Source organism: Dromiciops gliroides, chromosome 5 (genome assembly GCF_019393635.1).
Source record: "Dromiciops gliroides isolate mDroGli1 chromosome 5, mDroGli1.pri, whole genome shotgun sequence".
Taxonomy (NCBI): domain Eukaryota; kingdom Metazoa; phylum Chordata; class Mammalia; order Microbiotheria; family Microbiotheriidae; genus Dromiciops; species Dromiciops gliroides.
The window spans coordinates 51828863-51855454 of record NC_057865.1 but is presented as its reverse complement, the minus strand read 5'-3'; the positions used below and the strand labels follow the sequence as shown (position 1 = coordinate 51855454).

Genomic DNA, 26592 nt, shown 5'->3' with positions numbered 1-26592 from the left:
CACACACACACAAATACCTAATGTTTATATAGGATAATTTTTTTTTTTACAATAACTGTACAAGTGCAAAATAGCGTCTTCACAAGACTAATCATGTACTCTTTTGTAACTGGCTGAAAACGGACTCTTTCCCAAACTGGTGTCCCTCACAGCTTTCTTCCAAAACTGGGCTATAGGATATTGACATAGTTAAGCGATTTGTGCTAGCGTTCTTAAACATTACTTTCAAGAAGTGAAATTCAAATAATCAGGAGCCATCCCATGGTGAAGTGTTAATAGTGGCATGAAAAAAAATCTATACTGGTTTCACTGTTGGGGGAAGGGGCAATTATTTGTATAAACTTAGATACCCATTACTTAAGGTATTACATTTTGCTTGGCTGATTGACACTTCCCAAGTTCTTGCTACTTAAAAGATACCAGGTTCTGGCAAAGACCAATATGAAATGTATCACTGCGGCTGCTTTCCTGAATGCTTTTGTTATATGGGCTGTTCTGGTTATAATTCTTCCTACATTAATAGCTAAATGCGAAAGTCTGCTGTTTTTAAAAGTCACTGTAATTTGAGGTTCCAAATCCTTCCACAATTTTATTAGTGTCCACTGAGTCTAATGAAAAAATCCACCATTTTCTATGTTACTATTACTGTAACATCAATAAAGTGACTTTCAATGAATGTTTTGTGCTGTTTTTTATAACCCTTCCATTCTCTATCTTGCATGATGAATTTGTATGCTAAACTCTTCTGTTTACAGAGGAATGGGGGGGATATTGGACAAAGAGAATGTCACAGGGTAGGAATTAGGCAGTTTCTCTCCCCTTCCTAGTGGTAATCATTATTTTGGACTGTCTTGTGTACAGAAGGGTTAATCACAATGGAATCCCTATCACACTAAGAATCACAATGGAAGCACTATTTTAAAAAAATGCTCAAGTTTTAGGGAGAGAAATGTAGACTCTTCAGCTGTATTCATGAATGAATGATAAAGACAATTAGGTGCCTACTGTATGCCTGACAGTACTACAAGTAGATTAGGCCAGTCTTCTCAAGATCTCACTCTAAGTGGAGAGACAACCCATAGAGAATTCAGCTATGGGGCAGATGGAGCCTGATGATCCTGATGATCCAGTGTCAATGCAGATGACAATGCATCTTCTTTAACATCATTTCTACTGAAAAAACAAAAAACAAACCCCGTGTCCATTTCTGATGTTAAGCTATCTGTCAGAGCCAGAACGGTGCTAAGAACTTCCTTTTGTGAGTCTTTAGGGGCTGTGGCTGGAAGGGCTTCAGAACCTGAAGACAGTTGCTTGGTCAATGCCCCCACCAGGAGCCTCACTTTAGTTAATTTCCATTATGACAATCATGGTGCCATTTAAATGTGTGAAGAGATTCAGAAAGTAGAAGACTGGCAAATTTCATTCTATCTTTGGAGTCTGTCCACTGCAGTATCATCGAGCATATAATAATGCATGAAGATATGTATATTGCTTAATTATTATACTGAACCCAAATTAACATTGTGCTCTGCACTTTCAAAGACAAAGGATAATAGCCAGCTACTCTCACTCAATCAGAGTAATTCAAGAACAACTATATTTAAGCAACGAATCTACAACAGCTGCAAGAATGTGGCTCACTGATTCATCAAACATTTATTAAGTACCTAGCAATATGTGTAGTACCCATCTTCATGCAACCGTTTCTGTGGAATTAAGGAACTCTTTCAATGTAATTTCATTAAGGTTAAATACACCTTTAACTTAACATTTAATTAATTCCATAAATCTGAAAGGTGAAGACAGAAATGCTCTTATTCTTGTGGCAACGTTAAATTGGGACAACCAGAGGAACTTCTACTTAGTCCATTCCTAAATCCAAACCAAAGTATTCAAGTTTCACTATGTGGGCCATCATTTATATGGCTCACAAATTTCCAACAAAACTCAGGGGAAAAAAAGGAGGAAAACGACTAATTAAAGAAATGAGTGTAGCTACAATGGAAGTACACAATAGGTGAAATAGATTCCAACATAAAATAGAAATAAGGAAACATGAGATTCAAGGGTAACTTGGAGAGCCTCAGTTATAATTAATGAGAGGGGGAGAGATACTTCAAATTTGTCAAGAAAAGGACACTTCCTATCCTCAGGCATTATCTAAGGAAACTTTGCTTAAGAAAGTTATAGAACAGAATAATCGGCCCACTTCACTGCCTTGTAGCAGATTTTAAATCATTAGCGATGTAAACTGTTTCCATATACGTTATTCTGTTATAATCTGGTACCGATAATCACTGATTTATGTAGTACTTTAAAATGTGCAAACACCTCTCTAGATGTTATCTCATTGGATAATTTCAACCCTGTTAGGCTTTATAGATGAGGAAACTGAGATTGATAGGTCAAATGACTAGGTCAAAGAAGTAATAAGTTGTTAGAACTTAAACTCAAGATTCTTGTGTGGTCAACCAAGTCTATCCAATATTTGTTCCACTCTACAATGAGGCCATCGACCAAGCTCATCAACAAATGGGTATAATGCATCAGAATAAGCAAGGCAGAAAGTCAAACCTCAAAATGTGAGCCCATTAAACCCAAGTCTTGTTCTCCTTCAGCATATTAGTTCTATCTTGCTTCTCCTTAGCAAAAAAAAAAAAAAGGTTCATATTAGAGCCCTTGGAAAATACCTAGGTGTAGATGGGAGTTGGGGATGGTGGGGCAATGTGGTAGAGAAAGGTGAGTGGATAAAGAATCCTTCCTTGTTGATACCAAATCAAAATGGCTCCAAATGGATTGTAACCCACATGCAACCAATAAATAGCTCTGCCTTTGGACTGGGTTGTTCCAAACTTGGCAAAGACCTTACCTGAACTAACTTTATAATCGGTGGTCAAAAATAAGATCAGAAAGGCTTGGTGATTTTTTGGCTGCAGTGTCAATGTAGATGGCATAGCTTCTACTCTAGCATCATTTCTACTGATAAAAATCAAGGCCATTTCTGATATTAAACCATGTGTCAGAGCCAGACTTTGGCGCTAAATCTTTTGCTGGTCTTCAGGGGCTGTGGCTAGGAGGGCTTGAGAATCTGCAGATAGTTTCTAGGTTGATACTCCCTCCTCCCATGAGCCCCTTTTCCCTCTTTAGCTTATTGTCATTATGACAATTATGGTGCCATTTAAGTGTGTGAAGGGATTCAGAAAGCAGAAGATTTGCAAATTTCTGTGGGGTATTTTTGGAGTTGGTCACATTCATAGCCTTGGGAAAATTTATAGCCTTGAGTTAGATCCTAAAGGGCTGAACTCATGAAAGTCCAAGGGCCAAAACTCAGAGCTAAAATCAAATAGCAAGTTCTTTGGTTTTCAAATGTGTATAAAAGGGAAAGCCAATATAGATTTGGATCATCACATTCTCTTTTTTTTTTTTGCACATAGGATGGATATGAATTATTTAAAGAATGACTTATTCAACACTTACTGCCACATAAAAGGCAATCGTCTATATAAAAGGAAAGACAAGTATCACACATTCACTAAAAGGTTTTAGTAGAACATGATGGAAAATACAGAGTATGGCTCAAACACTTTACCATTTTAAATGTACATAATAGTGGCTTAGCAAGAAAATAAAGCATGATTAACAATGGCTCATGGAATGCCCAAACTCAAGGCATGATGTGTTATCCTTGATCTTAAGTTATTAAAATTCCTTTTAATAAACATTTATTATCAAAACTAAAAACAAAAACCTTAACTGTATATAAAGCAACAAACCTTTACAAAATGATTCTTTGAGAATGTGCCAATGTTAAGTCACACACATTACAGATGACAGATAAACACAAAGCAAAATGCAAACAGGAATGTTGGTTGTGCCCACCATCTTCTTCCTTTGATTTAGACACTCATCACACACTGTATGAACTGTGGGATGAAAAAAAAGTCAGTGTTACAACGTGCCCAAGAGTAGAACATTTACACCCTTTGTTCTATACTTTCATTATAAGAAGGCTTCCTTTTTATAACAATAAAAAAGAGTTTCGAGGTCACATATGAGCAGTGAATGGAAAGGAAGACTGCACTCTTAAACACACCCTAATCATAGCAAAGGCTTATGAACTAGCTACGATGAAACAAAAAGGCTCAGTCGCAGCAGATCACTGCTGTGAGGTCTTTTCTATTCCAGAAAAATCTTCACAATTTTATGGGATTCTTATATAAAAAACTCTACTGAAGGAACAACAACAAATGTCATGGCATTCTTTCTTTCAATTAATACACTTACAACTGCTTAATCTATCATTATTGGATATTATTTAAGACTATGGAAGTCTTATTGGATAGAGTATAGCTACATACACCAAGATCATCAGATTTTGTTTTTATTCTGTCAATCTATGGTCTCCCAAGTCTGCAAGCAAGAGCCTTTAAACATTATCACCAATGTTTTAAAATGTGCCTTTAAAAATCTTAACACTCGTTTGCCAAAACAATGCAGTAAGATCACAATGGAGAAGAATCTCCATTAGTGTGCATAATTCTTGAACCTGTTCCTTGGAAACTACCCTAATTTAGTGCTTTTAGTTCATGAATCTTAAATTTTTTCCATGACCATACTCTGAAAAAATAGTCTACATTTATCCAGAAGGAACACACTGGCAGGAGCCCCACATAATAGTTGTTAAGAGTCTCTCAACTCAAAAACACATTTTTTTGGGAGCTTCTACATAGAAAAAAAATAAAAAGTTAAAACGCCAGCACTCTTTTCAGTTGAGGTCTAAAGGAATTTGAGGGATTTGCTCAAAGTTACTTCAGTAAGCAGATATTAGAGCCAGGACTCCTCCCCGAGGGCTCTTATACTGGCTTTACAAGGGCTCTTGTTACAAAAGTCCCTTACAATTTTCACACCACTACTGACATGGGAGCTGTCGCCACCATCTATGACTTCAAATGACAGAACACCAGGAGCTCTCAAGAATCACAATGGAAGTGACTCAAAGGGCATGGAGGTGGTGAAAGGCAGAGGTAGCTCATTATCCCAGTGATGATGCCTTGCAAACAAGGACTACTCGTTAACTAAGAGAAAAGGTGACAAAGGCTTACAGAGCATTCAAACCTTGATTAACACCAGATTAATAGTTTCTAGAGTAGAGTGGACTTCAGAAGGGAATCTGCTAAAGTTCAATCAACACAGGCACCCCTTCCCCCAACAAAACCTCAAGCAGTTTGCTAAAACTTACATCATCATATGGGAAATTCACAACACCTTGTTGAGCTGTATCCCTTCTTCGAAAACTATCTGAAAAAACAATCGGGAAATGAAATGTGAACTATTCTCTCATGATATTCACATGGTTTCTTAGATTCTCAGAAGAATCCAAATAATAGGAGGTTAAATTTAGTGAGTGATGGCAAAAAAATTAGGTTATTTCAAATCAAACAAGGCAATAAAACAAAGTGATGTCAGAGAAAGGATGAATTTAGGGCGGGTCTTTGAAAAAGACTTGGGCCAAGTTATAAGGCAGTACGAATACCACGAATGATTACAATTCTTATTAGAATGAAACGATGATTTAGGGTTTTTCTAAAATTTCCCTTCTATTCTTTGTAGATTTAGCTTCTAGCCTGGTACAGCTCAGTTCATGTTGTACAATTAGCCTCCAAAAAACTTCCAAAGAAAGGAAGAGTACATTTGCATAGAGTTTATGAGAAACCAAACATCTGTAACTGCTAACTTCTTTTTATAATAATGGCTAGCATTTATAGAGTGTTTTAAGGTTTGCAAAGCACTTTATAAACATTCTCTCATTTCATCATCAAAACTACCCTCATTTGTCAGAAGAGGAAACTGAGGCTGAGAGAGGTTAAGTGACTTGCCTGCGGTCCTACAACTACTGTCTTGGGTAGGATGTGAACCCAAGTCGTCCTGACTCCAAGTCTACCACTCTATAAACTGGGTCACAATTATCAAGATTACTGACTAATCAATTTATGAAGACACGAGTTTCCAAATCTCAAATACCTAAAGATGACAATTAACTTGGCAGTAAATAAATGGATCTGTGACCTCTACTATCACCAGGACAGGGACTACCAAATAACTCTACAATTCAGTTCAGCTGTGTCCTACAGAGGAAAAATAATATTTGCTGAATGAAAGTTCTCCACCTTTATGGAAACAGGCATCATGGAATGGGAGAAGAGGTATAACAGGTGTAACGCAACGTAAAAATTATACAGGTGGAAGGAAAGACAGAAAGAACTAAGAGAATAAAATTAAAGTCTCTTCCTTCCCCAAACACCTGAAATAGCTGAGCAATGTTTTCATTCTTTCCAAAAGGATTTAATCAGTTTGCATTCAGTAACAAATCATTGGCATCCTCCTGTGCCTTGATCAAAATCAAACAAAATCAGCATGCAGCAAGTGATTTATTTTATCTATTTTGGGGGCAATAAAACTTACTTAAAATGAGCCTAACGGTAAGTAAACTATCTGCCAAAAGAGCCACAGTGCTTTCTTGGCAAGAATAAGCAAAGAGGGAAATAAAAGGTGGGGGAGGCAGGGTACAAACATATACTGCAGTACTGGCACCGCCCCGTGTTAACAGCTTTAGGAGGCATTCAAGTTAGGACAAAGCCCAGCGTGGTTAGGAAATGACACCTGTGTGTGTGTGTGGGGGGGGGTACCGGTTACATCACTTGACAGAACATACCAGTGAGAGCTCTAAGTTTTACACAACAGGCAATGTAGTCATCAAAGGTTATCTTTCCGTTGGTGCTGTATCGTTTTGCAATTGAAGTCACTGCTTGGGGGCTCAATCTAAATCCTTCATGGGAAAAAAGGGAGAGTAGGGAACAAAATGATCAAATGACAACGGCTGAAAGTCTATTAGGGATATGAGGAGACACTATGCTTTTGCTGAAAGCATTTTACAGACTGGTATCAAGAAAGCAGAAATCCCCCAAGTTTTGATAACATTTGAACCACAGGCCAACACCCTTTTACCCTCCAAGGTCCAACACAATTCAATATTTTCTCTCTTTTCTAAACCTGATGAGGGACTTTGTGGAAAAAAACCTGCCTGAGGTGAACCACGACTTCCTCTTCCCAGGTTGGCTAAAGGCTTTCTAACACAAACTCATTGCCTCAAGGACCTGTCCTCCCTTAGGCCTGGGTAAGCTTTCCTAGCCTTGAACCCAACCACAGACAGGATTACTAAAGCATCTCGGTCTATGCCAAGCCCACGTTTACTTTTCAGTTAGTAAATTTCATATGCATTCACAAAAAACAAACCAAAAAACCCCTATTCCTTTGCTGAGGTATGTGTGTGGGGGGCAAGGGTCCATTGGTATTGTTAGATCTTTTTTTTGATGGATTGATCAGTTTTGCTGATTTCCCCCCTTTTTTAAAAAGATGTTTTTTAAAATTATAAGGAATGGTTCCCTTTTATTATGAGACAATGTGACTTATAAATTGTACATGCAGGTTCAATCTTCATAGGGAGGAAGGGGAAGAATATGGAGGAAACAAGCTTAATAATAATAATAATAAATGTGTTTTTAAGAGTCTCAAACTCTTTTTGGAGGAAGGACTTCAAATAAATTCTGTGAACCACAATCTGTTCCAATTAACTAACACCATTTTAATTTCTAGAAAATTCAGGAAAAAACCATCATCTATTTTTTTGGTATGGGTAAGTAAATTATGATTTCTATTACCTAGAAACCGTCTCATGACAAGCACTTACCCATGGTCCCCAGGGCTTTCTGCAGTTCTTGGGGATCCACTGTCCCGCTTCGGTCCGTGTCGAAGCTAATGAAATGCTGTCTCCAGCCATTCAACACAGCCCAAAGCTCCTTAAACTCACTGAAACCCATGGTGCCAGACATGTCCCTCTGAACGGCAATTAAGGAATCTGAGTAGGTCCTTCCACAACAAATGCCATAAAGAACCAAAGGAAAGATCCGGAAGTGAGGAAAACGTCCCAATTTCCTGGGTAGAGGGTGGGGAATCCCTGAACCCTAGACCAAACCATAGGTATGGCCTACAGTGAGGGGGGTACGTATATTTATTTATGCGATGTAAAATTTTATATTATTTCCAACTTTTTATAAACCATATCATCTTGCATATGAGGTGTGACCATAAAATCCAGAGAAGCATTCTAACAGCTAGGCAGAGAAATTAATCTTGCTAACAGAAATGCACTCACTGAATTATAAACAGAGATTTACCGGATAAGTGATTCACTAAATAATCCTGACCCAAGGTCTCCAATTCCCTCAACTACCACCCAAAGTGAGACCTAAACCAGAACCAAAGCCTGGCAATGCCATCTCAGGTAGGAGGGGTAGGTGAGGAGAGAGTGTGCATCTGACACTATATCAGGCACAGCTAAGTTATTACCCCCTCCCGAAAGCTCTAGCAGGTTAGTGAGGAATGATGCTTCATTAGAGATGCCCTGCTGCCCTTCTCTTCAAAGCCTGTCTTTCCTAAAGCACTTAAAGGTCTTACTCCAGAAGTTACCACAAGTTAGTCCACTAAAGAAGTCAGACTCATCACTGTGCAGTTCCCGAGAATCCATCAGGAACTTTTATTCTCTATAGAATGGCTCTGGCAATCTGCCAACCTTCACTTACAGTAAACATTTTTAAGGTCAATTATCGACTCTGGACACTGGTATTACAATAACAGTTTTGAATTTCTTCAAAATTCTGATGTCTATGTCATAAGTTATGGTAGCTTAGTTTTATCTCATATCTACTTTAAGTCCTATGTGCTAACTAGGATTTGATTTTCTGACTCTGCCCCAACGCTCTCAAAACTAATTCTGAATTGGCATTCTGCCTCAAACTGGTTTTAAGATGGTGGGCAATCATTTATTTAAACCCTCTATCCCAACTTTCAGCCTACCATGTGTGCTAGACACAGCACTAGATACAAAGTGCTGTGGATACAAAGACAAAAGGAAGATGTTGGACTAGATGATTCAGGTTTTTTACAGCTCAAACATCCCTTGATTCCAGTCACACATCTCATAGTTATTTTGTGGTTCACTTTAGAAGGTATTCTTTATGGAGGAAAGGGAACAGTAATCTGTTGTTACAGAACTCACTTACAATATACAAATCATCATGCTTGATACTCAGAGAATCTCAGCTGCAAGTCTTATCAGTTGCATAAGTGTTATCAGTCCAACCTAAGCCACCTGAAGAATGTGGAATCCCCTAGAACATCCACAACAAGTACCATTCTGATCTTCACCGTAAGCCCTCCAGGGATGGAGAGAGAAATCACCACTTTCTGAGTTAGCCCATTCCAATTTTGGATGTTTTTCTTTTTTTCCTTTTTACTGAAGCAAAACCAGCCTCTCTCTGCCTTCTGGGGGCAAGTTAATAATCTGTCACATGCCTTTGAAGACACAGCCATCTTGTCCCCCCAAAGTCTTCTCTTTTCCAGGCTAAAAACCAGCAGTTTCCCTTCACCTACCCTCACATAACACAGTTTACAGTCCCCTTCCTTCCCTACCACTATCCCAATTGTCCTACAGTTTTTCAATCTCCTTCCTAAAACACAGTACCTAAGACTAAACAAAATACTCCATAATATTGTCTTACCAAGACAGACTAAAGTAGACTATCACCTCCTTTTTTCTGAACCTTATGTCTCTCCTAATGCCATCTAAAATCACATTGACTTTTTTGGCTAATGTGTTCAAAAGGTTGACTCATTCTGCATTTACAATCCATGAAAATTCCTGTATATTTTCACTTGGAATATTATCTAGCCATGTCTCCCCTAACGTGTTCTTACATAGTTTGTTTTTTGAATCAGGTAGAAGACATTATGTTTTTCCCTATCACTTTAGCTATTCTTCCCAGTTTTGTGTTATTTGCAAATTTGACATAAACACAGAATTTTGCTCTTCATAAAGTCATGAATTACAATGCTGAATAGCACAGGGCCAAGGACAAATCCCAAATCTACTGGAGACTTCTTTCCATATTGACATTAATCCACTCAGGATTACTCTTCGGGTCTAGTCATTCAAACAATTCTGAATCCATTTAATACTATTATTCCAGGAGATCCATAGAGCTTGATGTGCACAAAATAGAATTATTTGTATCTTTAAATTCAATAAAATATATAGCATGATTCAATATGAATACACAAGTAAACAAACCTTTTACAGGATGAATAACATTTGTTATAATATTTGTCTCACACACAGGGATTATTTTTTAAATGAATGTAGCTGTTGTGATAAATACAAAATTCATATAAAGGTATTACTGAAGTTATGGAAGCTTTGTCATCATCTATCTTCTTGATCAACAGAAACCACTAGTAGAACTTATGATCATGTCTGGGAAATTTTTTGCATTAAAATGGGTCCTCAAACTTGCAAAGATTAGGAACTACTGATTTCATCCCTTCTCCATATAAAAATCATAAAAGACTCCAAAAAAATTATTTGCTGAAATATTCTAAATCTCTTACTGCCCTGATCTAAGCTGTCTAATAGCCTTGGCAAAAAAGGGAAAGAACAGGTTTTTTTTAAACTGTTTCCTTGGTTATCTTGCAAATCAACTAATGAAGAATCGTTTTTTGTTCTATCCTTTCCATTTCAAAGACCCTCCTAGGTAGAGAGAGAGAGCAGAAACATCTCTGTTATCACTGTTCTAAACACACTAAATACTCGTCTTCACCTAAAATACCTCGATGACAATGAACTTGCTACTTCCATTTTTTGAACATCTTTGTTTTAGCAAGCTTCTCCTTATACTGAATTAAAAATCTTCCCTACAACTTCTACCCCTTGGTCACATGGTTTTCTCTTCCAATTATAAGAACAAGTCGGATCTCTCTTCCACAAGACAACTTGCAAATATCTGAAAACCGCCCCCGTTTCCTCAACCTGTCCTTGTGCCCCAGAACTTCTGAATATTTTCCAGTCTACTGACTGCCCTTCTAAAATGAAACTCTCAGAACTGGACACCACAACAGGCCGGCTAGGGATGATCCAGGAAAAAACACCAGACTGTCACTTCCCTTGTTCAAGGTCCTGTCTAGGACCCTAGATTTCTACTGAAGTGCTCCATAAATCAAGATCTTCAGTGGTTGTTGTGCCATCTTCAGACACTTACTCATTCTTTTTAGGACACGGAGGTCAAAAATAAAACCTTAGAAATTTAAATAAAATTTTTAAAAACGTCTTATCTGTAATCAACATGACACTTGTGCATTTGGTCAAATTTCCCACCAAATGACCAGAGATACAACACAGGACTGTCACTGTTCAAATCACCTTAGCCATTACAACCTGAAGAAAAACGATCCTTTGTTGGCAGCTCTGAACTGCACATAACTTCATCTTTTGGGGGCATATTGTTTTTCATTCATAAAAAAGAGCCTAATCAACTTCCTTTATTCCTTCAAAATCATATTAACATTTTCTAGCAGCTTATTTCAATAAAAGAGTGATCACTTATGCTAATAATATTTTGTAGAGCACTTAACATTACCTTTGGGTTAAACCTGTCCATTACTCTGGGAAAATATCACTACATGCAGTTATAATATTAATTTCAGCATTAAAAGGATACATCCAACATCGAGACCATAAGCCGGCAAGTCTCCAGGTTGAAAGCTGTCAAAGCAAAAAGAGTATATATTCATTATAGTAATACCATTACACAGATTTAAATTACATTGGATACAGACAAATTATTCGTATGTTTATTAAGTACCTAAGCAATTGCCAGGCATATCATGCATATAGTGATACACCATTTTTCCAGGATCCTTGAAGAAAAGAAATCTCTTTACATGAGTTTTATAGATAACTGAGCCATTTTCCCCCTTCAAGTGCCAGAAGTGTTCCTTTTTACCATTTTGACATCTTTCTAAATGTATTATCCACTTCCCTACCTTCTGAAGAACAGGGAACTCTAGGCATGAGAACTTTCTCCACCAATGCTGCTATCATAGATTAGATTTGAACCTGGGTCTTCCTGACTCTAAGCACAACCTTCTAACCATTTTGCCATGCTGCTTCTTTATCAAAAACCTAATATATTGATCATAATTAAATTTTCTGCTAACTCAGGGTCATTATTCTAATATCCATTATTGTATTCTGGGTCACTCTGGTGCCATCAGAAACTAATGCTAGGTGGAAGATAGAGCCCTTACCTCAAGCTAAAAGATGGGAATTGGTACCAGGTGTCACTATGGGGTGGATTTTCTTGATTTTGTTGTCAGAGTGCCTAGTCCTGAGAGGCCTAATCCCCCAACTCCTCATCCTTGTAAGCTCTATTGTAGTCTAGGCTATGAGATAACTAGGCTGGCTGGAAATATGCTGCATTCGAGTGGATAAACGAGACCTTGCCTACTAAAATACAAGAACTTTGTGCCTGGGCTCTCTTAACAGCTCCACTTACTTCCTGGGGATGGGGAGGGAGCAGGGATGGGGCTTGAAGTTCTTTTTCTTGTTTTCTGGGTCTGGATGCTTTCATTCAGAAACTGGGAAGGGCATGAGTGCTACAAGATACTGTCTTTGCCTTTATCCCACTACCAGGGGCATGACAGTATTCTGGAGATGGAGACTGAGGCAGCCTGGATGAGTTGGACAGTGCTCAGCTGACCTCATCCAGGCCAATTAGTAACTTAGCACATGCTCCCACCCAGGGCCTAGCAGAGACGGGCAAGCCAAGGGAAAGGGTGGCTTAAATAGAATAAAAAATGAACTGCTCCTAAATACGGGCTCAGGAATTATAGTCTGATGGAATTTGAAGTATGTGACAGTCGGGCTGAGAACAAGAGATTAATTAGGACAGAGATACTGCAGATTTTGTGAGCTGGTGAAAATGAAGTTGGCCCTGAAAATTCATCAAGGGCGGCTGCAAGACTTGGAGATAACTAGAGCTAAGCTTTCCCCCACTCCCCAATAAAATTTAAAACAAGTCCCTATTTTTTATCAAATGAATAGCAGCAATTATAAAATAATAGCAAATTATGGTGATTCTTGGTAGAACACAAGTTTTCTATTTTTGAAAAAGTCTCTTGTAAGGGATCATCTCTCACCACTATCCTCAGCCTGGATGCTTTTCCCAGTCCGAGTCTGTTCCTTCAAGTACTCATCTCATTCACAAATTAGTAAAAAGAAGCAGTGCCTTTTTTTTAAAGTAATAAACATTTTTATTTATAGTTCTGGGTTCCAATTTTTATTCCTCCTTCCTTCTCCCCCTCCCTGACGTGGTAAACAATCAGATATAGGTTATACATGTACGATCATGTAAAACATTATCACATTAGTCATTTTGTATAAGAAAACTTAAAAGAAAAATATGAAAGAAAGTGAAAAATAGCATGATTCAGTCTGTGTTCCATCAATATCAATTCTTTCAGCAATGTATTTAAAGGGCATTTTTTCTTTTCTTTTTTAAGAATAGACTTTGGGGCAGCTAGGTGGCTCAGTGGATAAAGCACCGACCCTGGATTCAGGAAGACCCGAGTTCAAATCTGCCTCAGACACTTGACACTTTACTAGCTGTGTGACCCTGGGCAAGTCACGAGTCTCACTGCCCCTCAAAAAAAAAGAAAAAGAAAAAAAAAGAATAGACTTCATCCTGCTTCTCAAGCTATATAGGGTTTCTGATATCAGGTCCCAAACCTCCAAAGACCCTGGCAACTCCCTTTCACAACCCATATGTAAAAACGTTTTCCTTATGAGCTGAAAAACGGGGAAATGCTGTATTTTAGCCTCATTCTACCGATGAGGAAACTTATGGCCTGAAAAGGTAAGATACTTGCCCGTGATGAGAGATCTTATATGTGTCTTTATCCAGGATATGAACCCAGGTTTCCTGACTCCTGACTAATGTTTATGAAATAGAGCTTTTCTTTCTAAGAGATACCTGAAAATAAAACCCCTTGTAGGAAGCCAACAAGTTCCTCAAAGTTCAAAGAGGAGGAAAAGGGATAGGATGGACTCAAAAAACAGCTAACCTTAGGTACACGTTTACTGCCATGAAATTACTGGGCAACATCTTTCATTTTTAGTAATCGATTGAGCGCAGCACAAAAACGAATGTGTTTTGTAAAGCTGGGCTCCCTCTCAAAGGCCCTGCACGCCTTTTCCCTTCTGCACTTCTTCCCCTCCGCAGGCCTATTGGAGCAGCCCTATAGTCGACAGAATGCAGTGTCCTGTCGGAGCAGCTTGACCTAAGCTTCTCCCTCAGTGGGGCCAGAGGGCAGGCAGGGGAATCACTCTCTCAGAGGGCACCCTCCCCATCCAACCCAACTCCTCCCTTAAGCCTCACTGTTTCAAGGGTGAGTGATAGGCCAGGATGCTGCTGACAGTTCATATTCCTTTCCTTATTCCCTGTGTTTAGCTGACTTTAATCAGAGGATGGGGCAGTGCCAAGAAATGACACAACAATGGTTTTGCCTCTAGAACCAGTACCAGGAACCACCAAAAGAACTGAGGTCTGGATGGATTCAGTAAGAAAATATTCCTAGATCAGGGTTTCCTTAAACTGGTGAAGCCTATGGGCCCCTTCTCAGAAGAATGTTTTAAAACTGAACTAAAATAAAATACAACAGAGTGCCAAGGAAACCAATTATATTGAAATAAAGATGTAATTTTCCCCCCATCCAAGTTGATAGACCCCTACATAGACACTACATGAACCCCCTACATTAAAAACAGCTGCCCTAGTTGTCATGAATATAACATTCTCAATAATATATTCATGAAGGCAACTAGGTGGCGCAGTGGATAAAGCACGGGCCCTGGATTCAGGAAGACCTGAGTTCAAATCCAGCCTCAGACACTTATCATTTACTAGCTGTGTGATCCTGGGTAAGTCACTTAACCCTCATTGCCCTGCAAAAAATTAAAAAAAAAAAAATATATATATATATATATATTCACGAAAAGCAGTAATAACACACAACTCAATTCTATCCACAATTCCCCTATTTGCACTTGTCTTCTTAATGAGTTTAGCAGTAGAAAAGATATGCAATTTCTGTATTACAAAACACAACACCATGTATCACAATCAGTATTGCTTTAAGGCTAAAGAGGAATTCTGTTATTTCAATTGGGAAGAAATAATCCATGAAATAACCCCAGTAGGCAAATTTATCCAATCACAGGGTCTAAATGACTGCATGTTTAATGTTATAGATATTTAACTAACGCAAATCCCAAATCAAATGAAGATTTCAGAATATAAGCCAATCCACCCCACTCCAATAAGCATTTATTAAGCATCTGCTGGTGCAGACCTTGTGCTTGGCGCTGAGGTTATAAAGATACAAGGTAGGCTAGCCTACACCCTCAAGGAATATACAATCTACTTAGGGCTTACAAACTATATGCCTACATGATAACCCAAGGAAGGAAAATACCGAGAATCATGGTGATCAGGAAGTTTTCTGTTGCAGCTATCACCTGAGCAGGGCCTTGGATGAAGCTGGAGATCCCCAGGGGCCACGGTGAAGAAGAATGGGCCAGGGAAAGCGTGTGTCAAGGTGAGAAGGCAGGAACGCTGAATCCAAGACAAGTGTGTGAAATAAGCTCGACTTCCAAGGTGAGCTGAAGACAGGCTATAAGGGGCTTTACTTGACAAAGGGACAGAAGTGTGGTTTATCCAAGAAGCCAGACCAGGAGAATGATTTCTGCTTTATGAAGGTGACTGCAGCAGCTCCATGGGAGAGGAACAAGAGAGGCCTGGAAGCTTCTTCCTATCAGGAGGCCATTGCAATAATCCAGGCAAGAGGCGATGAAGGCCTGATTTAGCCACCGTCGTTATGTGACGTGAGTGCAGAGGAGGGAACAGCTGAGAGTGTGTGGTGGAGGCCGTGTAAGCAAGACGAGGCAAAGTGAAAAAACAGAAAGGTCAGACAGAATCCATTAACATCTAAAACTACCAATTAAACTTTTTAACACACACTCAAGACAGATACAACTCAGCTGAAAACAGCACTAACTCACAAGAGAAAATACTGCTTGTGGCAAACGCAAAGTTGTCTTACAGGTAATCTTCCAGTGCATCCAAATAATGTAGCCACGAGTGATACCAGACAAGGTAAAAGAGGAAGATGAAAATCCAGGAGAGGAGAAATCTCGAAGCTGTAACTAATTTATATAATCACAACAGCTCCCACAGTAACGACACAAGAGTGTCATGAAAAACCAGAAATCTGAGTTCTAGTCCTAGCACTCACTCAACAAGGGCCTAGACCATACATGTGCGAGTCCCTAAACATTCGGTACAATTCAACAGATGCTTTCTGAGCTAGATACAGGGCTCATCAACTGTGGGCAATCTGAAAAGGCCCACTTCCGGATGTCTGGAAGCCTACAACATCACAGGACGTGATGCGTTCACAGGGAACTAGCATGTTGAGCACACCAGGCAGGTGCCAAACAATGCTAGATGAAGGGCCAAGGGGGATAGAGTGAATAGGGAAGCCTTCACTGAGGAGATGCCACTTAGGTTGGCTTTTAAGGGTGGGCAGAAATTCAAAGAGACAGTTAAGGGGCAGCAGGTGGCACAGTGGATAGAGCACCGGCCCTGGAGTCAGGAGGACCTGAGTTCAAATCCAGCCTCAGACAGGTAACGCTTACTAGCTGTGTGACCCTGGGAAAGTCGCTTAACCCCAATTGCCTCAGTAAAAAAAAAAAAAAGACAGTTAAGTGTTGCAGTGGATATAATGCTAGGCCTGGAGTCTGCAAGATCGGAATTGAACTCCAGCATCAGATACTTCCTAGTGAGTATCAATCTCTATTTGACTCAGTTCCTCTTTTGTGAAATGGGGGCACACTGGAGAAGGAAAGGGCCAACTACTCCAGTGTCTGCCAAGAAAACCCCAAACAGGGTCACCAAGAGTCAGACACCACTGAGTGACTTAACAACAAGAAGAAATTCAAAAACAACAGAGGCCTTGAGTGGGTTTGAACTGTATTAACCAAGTGGGACACAGGAAGACTGAACGTCTTCTGAGCAGAAGAGCCGCGAAGGCCGCGTCTCCAGGAAGAATGGTCAGAATGTGGCGGCCATAGGGGCAGATGGAGTATTGGGGTCGGGGCAGAGACTAGAGTGAGGGGAGGGGTAACGCTGAGGAAGACGGACGTGTTGGATCACCACCATCACTGTCCAGCTCGGGGGTGGGGGTGGGGGGTGGGGGGTGGGGTGAGGGCCCAGGACTGGTAACAACTACGAGCTGCCTCCCACCTTACACGCCCTCTGCCACTCTCCACTTGGGACAGATGGGTCTGGCTGCTCCTCACATGTGACCTTCCTTTCTAGCCTGCTCCAGGCATGGCATCTAACTACTCTTTCTTCCCCTTAACTCTAAGGATCCTTCAGAGAGCTGCCCATACATCATATTCTGCTCGGGGCCTTTCCTGATCTCCCCCGCCCCCAATCAAAACCTCAAACCAACCCAGTATTTATTTTTATGTATTTTGCAGATACCTCTGTGTATATACATCTACTGAGATTAAATTTAAGACGAAAATGTCCTAATTCATGCTCTCCCCTCCCCTCCCCTCCAAATCACATGTACCAGGATGCAGATGAATACTTAGAACTTCCACCAGAGGGGCAGCTAGGTGTCGCAGTGGATAAAGCACCGGCCCTGGATTCAAGAGTGCCTGAGTTCAAATCCGGCCTCAGACACTTGATACTTACTAGCTGGGTGACCCTGGGCAAGTCACTTAACCCCCACTGCCCCGCAAAACAAAACAAAACAAAACAAAAAGAACTTCTACCAGAGAATAAGCCTTTGCTAGGAGATATATATATATATATATATACACACACACACATACATACAATTTTTTTTTTTAATGGGCCTAGCAAAGAACTCTCTCCCTGTCATCTGAGAGCCAGCTTCGGATCAAAGGCTTATAAAGGAGACCGTAGACACTGCAGAGCCCAACTTCCTGATTTTATGGATGAGGAAGTAAAGGCCAAGTGGACGTGCCTTGGGTCACATCAGCAGTAGGTATCTGGGGCAGTATTGTACCCAGTCTTCCACACTTCAAGTCCAGTGATCTCTCCGCTAGAGCAGAGTACTCTCTGAGCTAAGTCTGGAGAGGATCACTATGAGAAGAGTGATCATGGGCTGGAAGGAATCTTAGAGGCCCAGAGAGGTTAGGTGACTTGTCCAAAGACACAGTCATCTAGTGGCTGAGGTGCGATCTGAACCCACATCCTGTGACTCCAAAGCCAGTAGTCTTTCACTCGAGCACAAAGAATGATGCTTAATACATGATGAGAGTTTCCTGACCCCCGCACCTTCACTAGCGGAAAGTTTACGCTGCCACCTTAGTGATCAATTGGGCAAACTCAGCACCACACAACAAGTCGGCTTGGCAGTCACATGTCTTGCAGCCTGCAAGGTGGGCAACGCAAGCGATGCTGATTGCTCTGAAGGGAACAAGATTCACCCAACACAGGGTGAAGCCCTCTCAGAGGAAGCACTGAAGGAATTCATGGATCCAAATGAAATTTGGAAGGTCAGCAACAAGGAGCAGTTCAGTCGAGCTGTTCAGATTCTTGACACTGCAGACCAGAACTCCCTCAGCTTCCCTAATTGTTTGACGAATGGCTCATAGGCAGAGTACGGTATATAGGAAGAGGATTCCAATGAGTGACTTACGTTTATATCCTCCAGCAATGCCCGATTGGGTCAGACATCTCTGCAACTCATCAGCATCTATCTGACCATCCTTTGGGAAAAAACAAACAGGAAATAGGATCACAACAGTTTCCTTGTCTTGTTTTTGTTTCACTTTTGGTATTCTGTTCTTTGTGCCGCTCAACAAGAGGAACCTACCAAAGCAAGGGGCCCCCATCCAAGCCACTAAAATATCCTGCCAGGAGAGTGTGTCACCAGGTTTCCTTGGCCTCCTTTCATTCCTACAAAGCACAGTGATAAGGGGGGAGGAGCAATACTGTCCGTAACACAGGGCTCTCCAACCCTTCTAAGAATGGACAGCTGATCGAATTTCCATCCCTTCAGATTTCTAGTGGAAAGTGACTGGAAAATCATCCCACTCACTTGAAAAGCTGAGAGCCCTCGCAGAACAAACCCCTCCTTCCTGGTCCAGTTTCCCCAAGACACAGCATAGTATATCACAGGCAGGAAGCCAAGCAGAGAAGCTACTGGATGAGAGGAAGCAGGGTGTGGGGGAAAGAGCCCAGGAATTGGAAGAGTCCAAAGAACTGGGGGCTCATTCTGGCTTACTACTGAAGAGCCAAGTTCCTTCGGGGAAGCCAGAATCTCTCTGGGTAAAATGAGCAAGCTGGACTGGATCCCTGAAACTCATTCCCAGATCTCAAATACCATGATTTGGTGACTAAGAGGTCATTAGGAAGCTTCCCTTAAATTTCAGTCTGATTTTTACATCAAAGAAATGATTACGAGAATTGTTTAAATGTAGTGTCATGCCTGCAAGACTTCAGTCCCAATTTCTATATTCTCAATTAAAATTCTGACAAGAGGGCAGATAGATGTTTTTTTAAAGCATATTGAGAGCTATATTTTAGTATTCCCCTTTTAATGTGTGATTTAATTGGAAACTGTATGTATTTTTATCCTGAAGAAAACAAAGCATTACATGAACTTATTATAACATTACCAGGTCATTAATATTCAGATTAGAGTTAGTCTCAATTAAACATTATAGACAGGGGCAGCTAGGTGTCTCTAAGTGGATAAAGCACCAGCCCTGGATTCAGGAGCACCTGAGTTCAAATCCAGCCTCAGACACTTGATACTTACTAGCTGTGTGACCCGGGGCAAGTCACTTAATCCTCATTGGCCCACAAAAGACCCCAAACATCACACACACAAAAAAATCTCCTTCTATCTTCAAAGTTAAGCCAAAATCCAACTTTAGATTATTTAAATATAATTGTGTATGTTGATGCAAAAAGACTGCATACTAAGAATGATACTGACATCTACATTAAGTATTTCAAGTCCCACCTCTAACTTTACTACTCACCTGATGCTGAGCAAGTCATTAACCCTCCCAAGGCCTTAGTTTATCTGGAAAGTGAGAAATCCGATCCAGATGGCCTCTGACGGCCTGTTGTGCTTCAGATCAAAGATCCTATGAATAATTTCCAATAAATTCCTCAATATGGTTTGGTACCAACGTTTTCTTGCACATAAGCTTCTGTCCTAATCAAACACTTCCCAGTGATATCTGATATGCATGAAATAAGTCCATTACAGGCTCAGTCACTAATGTTCTCACTGCAGTTGCAGGGAAAAGTTGCCCATGTCAAGTGTTTTAGAAATAAATTATTTATACAGATGATCAGAAATCTTTTTACCTCTCATCCTACTGCTTAGAAAAAAGACCAAATGACCATAGTAAATAAACAAAGTGCTTCATCCAAGCAGGGGCAAAACCGCTTAATTTCCTTTCCATAGAATTTGGCCGATCATTTCTTTAATACTTTGAAGTTACCTGCCAAATACTCCTTTGCTTACCTGTTCACTACTAGGATGAAAATAAATAAGCAAGAGCTGCACATTAGACATTCTTACTGTTTCATCAGTCTCGGTCATGTTTCTAAATCTTCACAACCTAACGGTCTCACACAGGCAGATGCACAAAAGACTAGTCCTGTGAAAGTTTCAAGAAGATGCCAAGATGGCAGCATGGCCAAGGCGGCTGAAAGGTAAGCAGGCTGGGGTTACTTACAGGGCTGGTGAGCAGGTCATCTAAAAATACTCTTGTTTGAAGTTTACCCTAGCTTGGGGTTTCACAGATCCTTATCACTGGTGGATTAAGTAGATGCTCGGTGGGGTGCTCATCCTTCTTGCAATTCCATTTTCCACCCAGTCTCTCAGACAGCCTATTTTATGCCTGCTATTTTAAATGCTTCACCTACACATCTCCCTACATCAATGTGCTAAATGTGCACAATGTGTTACTTTTGATGCTTGGTTAAAAACAAAACTAAAAAGTCGCAGGCACTAGAGCTTAATGACCTTGATGTGGCCAAGTCACCGAGTCCCTATGTTTACTAAATAATGGCTGACTGAACGAGTGCCAGGGTCACGACCTCAAAGTGAGTTATTTCTAAACCCTGGGACCCTCATCATCTTTGTGCCTGGGTGGGGCCCATGGAAGCCAAAGGCTGAAAGGACCCTGTAGTTCATTTAGGCAGCAAGGTGGAGGAGAAAGCACTAAGTCTGGCATCAGGACATCGCTGCTCAGTTGTGTCATACTCTGTACCCCCATTTTGGGTTTTCTTGGCAAAGATACTGGAGTGGGTTGCCATTTCCTTTTGTAGTTCATTCTACAGACGAGTAAACTGAGGCAAACAGGGTTAAATGACTTGCCCAGGGTCACACAGCTAGTGTCTGAGGCCAGATTTAAACTCAGAAAGATGAATTTTCCTGACTCCAGGTCTGGCTCCCTTTCCTCCTAGGTGGGTCAGGAGGACTTCAGTTCAAATCCAGCTTCAAACACTTATTAGCTAGCTGTGTGACCTCTTTAGCTGCCTCAGTTCTTCAACTACCTCCTAGAGTTGTTATGAGGATCAAATAAACTAATATATCCAGAGAGCTTTCCACAGGGTCTAGTACACTGTAGGCAATTAATAAATGTTTATTCCCTTCCCTAGTATAAATCTCCCCAAACTGGTCCTCCAATGGAACTTATTACTACCTAACAATTAGGTACATTTCAAATTTGGGCTGCTGGGCTGAGAGTCCTTCCTTGTGACGCCGGATCAACATCTGCAACCTCCTTATTTCTACTACCAACGGCTCTCTCTCATTCTGTCCACAAAGTAAGTCATTCTTCAGTTACATAACAAGCTCAAAACCATTTGGAAAGCAGCCTCCTGTGTCACCTGGTGGAGTTTTCCCCCTTCAGGTTAAACACCCCAAGCTCTTCCTGGGTTTCTCAGATGACAGGGAAGTGTTTGACCATTCTCCTCTGAAAACATACCGGGTCCTCCGTGTCCTTCCTAAAGCAAACTGAACACAAGCTAGTGGACAAGGGCTGACAGAGCAGAACGCAATGGAGCTAGCTGCTGTGAAAGCCAGGCTTCCAACAACGAAGCCTCAAACGGTGTTTGTTATTCAAGCTTCCAGCCATCACGCTGCTGACTCCTATCAAACTTACACTCCCTGAAAACTCCTGGGTCTTTCTGACAGGATCAGCTGCTGAGCCAAACCAATCTCCTCCATGCTGTAATTCAATGAACCTAAGCGGAAATTTCCCCATTATTCCTATTAAATCGCACCTGATTAGATTAGGCTTATTATGTTAGTCTGTTGAAATCTGTCTATACCTTGATATGTCATTCACTGAGACATCTATCCTGTGCCAAGCGCTTGTGACATAAAGGAAAAACAATCCCTTCCCTCAAAGAGCTAGTGCTCTACCACAGAGATTCAGCCCATTTAAGCTAAGTATAGACAAAGTAGAGGCAGCAGAGCCTCCCAATCTGCTGTTAGACTCGGCCTGGAGGGATTTTGTTCAATAATTCCCAATTGCATTTTAGTCCCTTTGGGCCCTGAGTTTTAATTCCTCTGATGTAGGAGAGAGGACTCAGTCCCGGGTTCTGGTCTCGGTTTCAACATAGCCTGGCTATGTGAGCTTGGCACATCATTTAACCTCCCAGCCAGAATGCCTGGGCAGCATTCTGAGACTGAGATGAAAAGAAGGGGCCAAGTAGTGGAGGGAGCTCCCTATCCCATACCAATAAGATCATGGTCCTAGTTCCTATTCTTTAGAAGTCATACAAAGCACTTTCAAATGAGAGCGAGCCCTCATGACAGCCCTAATGGGGAGAAGCGGGCACTAAGGAATGGACTTTAAGAGGTCTCCAAAGGAGATATGGGGGTCTCATCTCTACAGGAGACACTTAGGGGAATAGCTAGCACCACAGATAGAACAGAAGCCAGAGGGGTGAAGGCGAGGGATGTGAAATACAACTACAAAGACACTTTAAAATACCAACTTGAAAAGTTTGTATTTTCCCCTAAAAGCAACAGTGCCTCAAAAATTTGTGTAGGAATATGGCATGTTCAACTCTCTTTTAGAAACAAGTACCAATTTGGAAGCTGTGCAGAGAATGGACTGGAGAGGAGAGAGATGGGGAGGGGGGATGCCAATTAGGGGGCAATCACCATCGTCCAGGTGAGAAGTGATACTGATGACTTCCTTCTGAGATTATACTCTGTATACGTCTTTTGTGTGTGTGTGTGTTTATATATATATATATATAAATTTATAAATTGCCTCCTCTGTTGGGATGTAAGCTCTTTGAAGTTACTCACTCAACTACTTGAGTAAGTCATAATTCCCTTGGGCCTCAGTTTCCTCATTTATAGACTGGGGGGCAAGGGGTTGAGTCGTACTAGATGATCCCTGAATATTCCTTCCAACTTTAAACCTATTGTCTTATGCACAAGAAAAGGAAAAGGAGTGGAGGGCATACAATTTACATTGGTGGGAGGAGCACCCACACCAATGAAATCATGAACAACCAAAATAAAGTCTCTGACAAGCTCAACAAGTGGGTGTTACAGGAATCAGATCCTCAATTTCTTCCCTTAAAACTACACACTCACTAACCTTTCAAAACAACTCTTAGCTATTCTCCAAGACATCTGCACAGCTGACAAATCTTCAAACACACTTAAGGGATGGGTTTTATTTCCAGCCACACAGTCATGAGCTCAGTTGTGACCTAAGCCAAAATAAATGATGAATAACACGTTTCTTCTAATTTCTGAGAATGGAAAATACTTGGATCGCTCAATCTTTTTTATATAGGGATGGTTCTTAGAGGACATAGAGAAGCGCATAGACTTAATTTTTTTTTTCAATTTTAAGTGATACATTTTAAGAGGAAAAGAAGCAATGGTACAGGAGCTAAGACAGAAAAGAAATCATAATGAAAGACTCAAGCATGGATCCATGCAAGGACCAGTCTGAAAAGGAACCACAAAGAGGTGACCGACTCCGGATACAGAACTGGGCCACACCTTTTTTTGGATCTGGCCCATGGGGGAATTTGTTTTGCTTTCCTGTGCGTATGTATCTGTCACAAGAGTTTTGTTTTTCTTCTTTCACCGTGGGGGAGAAAAATAAATGCTTGTGGAATGAAGAACTAAATTAAAAAAGAAAGCAACAGGGGGGCGGCTAGATAGCACAGTGAATAAAGCACCGGCCCTGGATTCAGGAGTACCTGAGTTCAAATCCAGCCTCAGACACTTGACACTTACTAGCTGTGTGACCCTGGGGCAAGTCACTTAACCCCCATAGCCCTGCCAAAAAAAAAAAGAAAGAAAGCAACAGAGGAGGGAAGCTATTAAGCCACAGATAGGTTTTAAAACGAATGTTTGCAGTGAAGTTTCAACTTATGGTGGGTTTTTTTGGGGGGGAGGGGGGAATGCTGCATCCCCAGAAGTTACACAACAAGTACAACCGGACAATGTGTTTCCAGAGATACAAACAGAAGACTGACCTGTCCGGCCACAGCGGCAAAATATCCGTACAAGGGGTCCTGCGTCTGTCCGGGGAAGGCCGGGCCTCCGGGGGCACCTCCGTACTGTGAAGCAGGAAACACACAAGCACGGCGTTAGGGGCGCAGGGGCTCCGGATAATCGCGCCAGCGGCCGCACACACTTAGTTACGTGCGAGCCCAGCCCCAGTGCCCGCGGGGGCGCGGCTGGGGATGCTTTTTCATGAGCTTGGGCTGTCCCCCCCCCCCCATGCCGCCTGGGGACCCCCCGCTGGGAGGGAGCGCCCCGGCTGGGAGCCCCCCTGCTGCGCAGCATCAGTTTCCTCCCGAGTAAACAACTTCTACACCGGCCTGAAGGGCGGCGGCCCGGACCCACCGCGCCCCGGGAGCTTTCGTCCTCCGTGGCTCCCTAGTGCCCAAAGTTATTTATCCGGGGCGGGGAAGGAGTTTTCTTTTATCAGGGCTCCCGGGCCTCCCCAACGGCCCGAGCCCGGCCCCCGGGCCGTGAGCCAGACCGCGGAGGGCAGGCGGCCGGACTCGGACCCGTCCCCGGGCACTCACCCCGCCTTGGAAGTAACCGCCTCCGCCAGCGCCAGGATGCCCTGGAAACGCCATGACCTCGACAGTGACCGTAGCCGTCCCCAAGTCGCTGCCTCTGTAGCCCCAGCCCCGCCGGAGCGCGCGGGGCAGCTCGGGCCCCGCCCTCGGGATGTACCACTCAGAGCGTTTTGATGAGGGAAGCGGGTGGGAGAGTCGCCCATCCCTTGGGCCGCCTCCCTGAGCTCTCAGTGGCCATGCGGCTCCCTCCCCACTTGTCCTTCCTCCTATCACTCCGAGTCTTCCCATAATTAAGGTGGCCGGGGGCCTGCGCCCATCGACGCAATTTGCACGACCCTCCTTCTTGGAACATAATGGTACGTCCCGACACCGCCGACCCCTCCCCCCTCCCAGCCCTAGGACTGCTTTCTTTCTCCCCTTTCCCCCCCCCCCCCAACCTTCTTTTTGACCCCCCCCCTTTTCCAGTTTTCCTCCCTGGGTTATTTAAAAAAATAAACAAACAATCACAAAAACATAAAAAACTCTGCGAGGCCGGGGATAATGCGAGCTCGGAGGAAACGGCGGCGCAGCAGCGCGGGGGATGGGCCCCCGCAGGCCGGGCCTGGAGCGCTTGGCACTGCGGGAAGGCGTGGCAGGGGTCACCTGGCAGGAGGCTGCACCCGACGACGCAGCGGGGAGCCGGTCCGTGCAGCTAGGGGCCAGAGCCGGCGGTCCACGCGGCCCTGACTCTCCCGGCCAAGTGAGTAACTCTAGCGGGTTGTGCTCATCCTCCCGAAAGGCTGTCTGTCCTCAGGTGTTACCTTTTCTCACCGTCCCGCGGGGACCCCCCACGTGCTGGCTGCACTGTGCCCTCTAAGGACCACCCGTGTGCTTCCCTGTGCCCTCTAAGGACCACCCGCGTCCTTCTCTATGCCCGAGGACCACCCCCTTGCTCCCCCAGAGAAGGTTAACTCCTTGGAGGCTGGCACTGTTTAATGTTTGTCTTTGTAGTCCCAGTGCCGTACCCTTTGTTGGTTAGAGGACTAGGAGATGGGCAGATCAGGACTTGTGATTTCATCCTCTCGGGCATCTCCCTGCAGGAATGAAGATCTCTACCTGGTAGGTAATTTACTCTTGGCCCAGGGCCTCCAAAGGTGAAAACACCTGCCCTGGGAGTGACTGCCTGAATTAGCCCAAAGAAAGGGCTGGACTCCTCATCTCCAGATTTGTAATTCTATGACTGTAGAACTTGTCTCCCTAGCTCCTCAGCCTCTCAGGTGGCCCTCTATACACCTTGCTGCCTCAAGTCAGGGTATAGTAGGGACTTAATATGTGTTTGTTGAAATGAATAATTCAGACAGAAACACTGTCTTTCCCTGAAATGTTCACCAGGGAAATAAAGAGCTGAGAAGTTGAAACATATATTGTTTAATGGAAAGACGATTGGGTTTTAAATCAGAGGGCCTGGTTTGGCATCCTGGACACAGATGACTTTGGACAAGTTATAATATCTCTAGATCTTTCAGCT

The 26592-nt window shown here is 42.2% G+C and overlaps 1 protein-coding gene across 1 annotated transcript; it reads right to left on the bottom strand.

The window, feature by feature from the left end:
• Window positions 1-1637: 1637 nt before the first annotated feature.
• Window positions 1638-25328, bottom strand: SRI (sorcin). Its single transcript, XM_043968834.1, has 8 exons — window positions 25089-25328; window positions 24531-24614; window positions 18685-18754; window positions 11610-11653; window positions 7748-7895; window positions 6713-6826; window positions 5240-5298; window positions 1638-3923 (listed from the first exon to the last, which is right to left on the bottom strand). The coding sequence occupies exons 1-8, from the start codon at window positions 25140-25142 to the stop codon at window positions 3897-3899; spliced, it is 600 nt and encodes a 199-aa protein (XP_043824769.1). The 5' UTR covers window positions 25143-25328; the 3' UTR covers window positions 1638-3896.
• Window positions 25329-26592: the final 1264 nt, after the last annotated feature.

What these genes read in the sequence shown, in the direction of transcription:
- SRI (XM_043968834.1), bottom strand. Translation starts at nt 25,142, where the DNA reads ATGGCGTTTCCAGGGCATCCTGGCGCTGGCGGAGGCGGTTACTTCCAA. An exon ending in CATTGCTGGAGGATATAAAC is followed by an intron (nt 11,654 to 18,684) that starts GTAAGTCACTCA and finishes TTGCTTTGACAG; the next exon opens with CTTTCAACCTGGAGACTTGC. An exon ending in AAAACTTAGAGCTCTCACTG is followed by an intron (nt 5,299 to 6,712) that starts GTATGTTCTGTC and finishes TTGTTTTTTCAG; the next exon opens with ATAGTTTTCGAAGAAGGGAT.